General features: G+C 42.1%; 1 protein-coding gene across 8 annotated transcripts in view; it reads right to left on the bottom strand.

Moving 5' to 3' along the window:
• Window positions 1-1937, bottom strand: part of LOC109538483 (protein sprint) — a 130383-nt gene that overhangs the window by 5422 nt on the left and 123024 nt on the right. For all 8 annotated transcript variants that reach the window (XM_048670472.1, XM_048670474.1, XM_048670469.1 and 5 more), the window contains 3 exons: window positions 1621-1879; window positions 1288-1569; window positions 1053-1205 (listed from right to left, as the gene is read on the bottom strand). In XM_048670472.1, the coding sequence (XP_048526429.1) occupies window positions 1053-1205; window positions 1288-1569; window positions 1621-1879 (694 nt within the window). The remainder of the gene's footprint in view (window positions 1-1052; window positions 1206-1287; window positions 1570-1620; window positions 1880-1937) is intronic.

The raw sequence follows: 1937 nt of genomic DNA, 5'->3' as shown, positions 1-1937 counted from the left end.
TTTTTCTGCAAAAAATTTGAGAGATTGATTTTACAAGAAAACTCGTCGTCTTTATGGCTTGGTCTTGACTTTTGGTATCGTTCTCAAATACCCGTTTTACCTTTACACATTTGGGACAAAATGGAAACAAAGTTATCTTACTGTTTTTTCGAAAAAATTAAAGTTTTCCCAATCAACTATTTGGAAAACTAGTCACTCTCATTCCTCTGAAGAATTTTTAATCTTCAAATTTTCCGGTTTTTCTCGTTTTAGACCAAAAACCATAGGAGACTTTTCAGACGTCTCCTTTGGGCGTATTTTCAATCAATCGTTCGAATTATGGACAAAACCCTAATAATTATGTCTGGGTATTTTTCCAAAAAATATTTCCCCGAACCGAAGCCAAATTTTATAATAATTTATTTTGAAAACTCTTGGAAACTGGGGTTTCTTCACTTTTCGGTCAATATTTCCAAACAACATTGACTCTAAACAGAAAAACCGCGTTTTTCCTAACGTTTTAAGGTAAAATACTGGCAAACTGAATTTTTACGCAACAAAATTAAGAGCTCGATTTAACAAGAAAACTGCTCGACTTTCTTTGAACTCAGTTCTGTTGCAGGGAAAATCTAGATAAGTTTTTTGAGTTGTTTGAGCAAAGTAGAAAAACGTTACTCAGAAAAAATGTTAATCGCTTTTTTTAATGTGAAAATTTGAGTATCGGGTTATTAATAAATCACGTATAACTCATGAAGCGATGAGTTATAACTCGTTAACTCAGAGAGCGGCAACAACTCAATAGCGCAACTCAACACAGTGGTACCCAGGCCGGATATTTTTCCTTAATAAAAGTTAGGTCATATGGTCTTCATTTGAGCCAAATAATGTCTAAGGACACCCTGTTTAAGGAGAAAAAGCGAATTTAAAAAGACATTTTAAACCAAAACCACAATTTTTTGCGAAATTTTTGGACGCTTTGCCACAAAAATCTTGAACTCTTCCAGCCAGCAGAAACAAAAAAGTTTGTTAAGAAACTGCCAGTCTATCGCAATAAACTCCCCAAAAATACGTACTGAGAAACTTCCAGCCATTATCCACCTGCCACGTTTCGCTCGTGCTCACTTTCGGCTTGATGAAGGGCGGTTGCACTGGCTTCGCTTCCGGCCTTCGCAAGCCCAAAAATCTCTGCTTGGGACTGAGATTGTCCACTGAAGAAGACATGATTCCTGAAACATCAAATGAGCAGTTGAAACTCGCGGAATTCTGTTCGCGTTTCTGAATCTATGAAAATAAAAAATGGTAACACACCGCCATTAAACTCGATGCCATCATCCACTCGTTCCAGGCCTGGACTAAGAGCCTTCATCGAATTCAGTCCAGGCGGGTTGGAATGTCTATGATGAATGGGAATGCCCGGTGCAGGCCTGGTAACCATCCGTTTCGCCACCGCTTGCTGAATCGAGCTCAACGAATCAGCAGGTTCTGCATAGAATGGACTCTGCTGTTTGGGAGTGTGCGGGCTGCACAGTTCGGGCGTCTGAGGCCGAACTTGTGGCACCGAGTCTGCCAGCGGCGACTGAATATTGCTGGCTAAAACCCCTCCATTAGTTCTAGGCCAGTGACTTGCCGAGGAACGCTCACCTTTTGGTACGGGAGTGTTGCACACGCTCCTCTGCGCCGACCCGTTGTGGGAGGACTCAGCAGGGCTCAGAACGTTGTCGTTCAGAGAGAGGACGTTGCCTGGCGTGTGCTGCAGCAGATCAGGAGACGCCAAACTGTTGCTCACCTTCGGCTTCAGCAATGTGCCGTCGCTTGCCCACACGTCCTCGTAGTCGCTGATTTTGTCACCAAGACCGCTCTTGTAATAGAGCATTGTCGGTGAATCAATTATATCGCTTTCCTGTTGAAAAAACCGAGAGTTTATTTGGTTAATGGTGCGCTATTCATCGACTACCTGA

The sequence above is a fragment of the Dendroctonus ponderosae genome, unplaced genomic scaffold (genome assembly GCF_020466585.1).
Source record: "Dendroctonus ponderosae isolate FM_Combo_2020 unplaced genomic scaffold, Dpon_F_20191213v2 Dpon_F_20191213_1, whole genome shotgun sequence".
NCBI lineage: Eukaryota > Metazoa > Arthropoda > Insecta > Coleoptera > Curculionidae > Dendroctonus > Dendroctonus ponderosae.
Note: the sequence above shows the minus strand (reverse complement) of the source record. Positions and strands in the feature narration are given on the sequence as shown.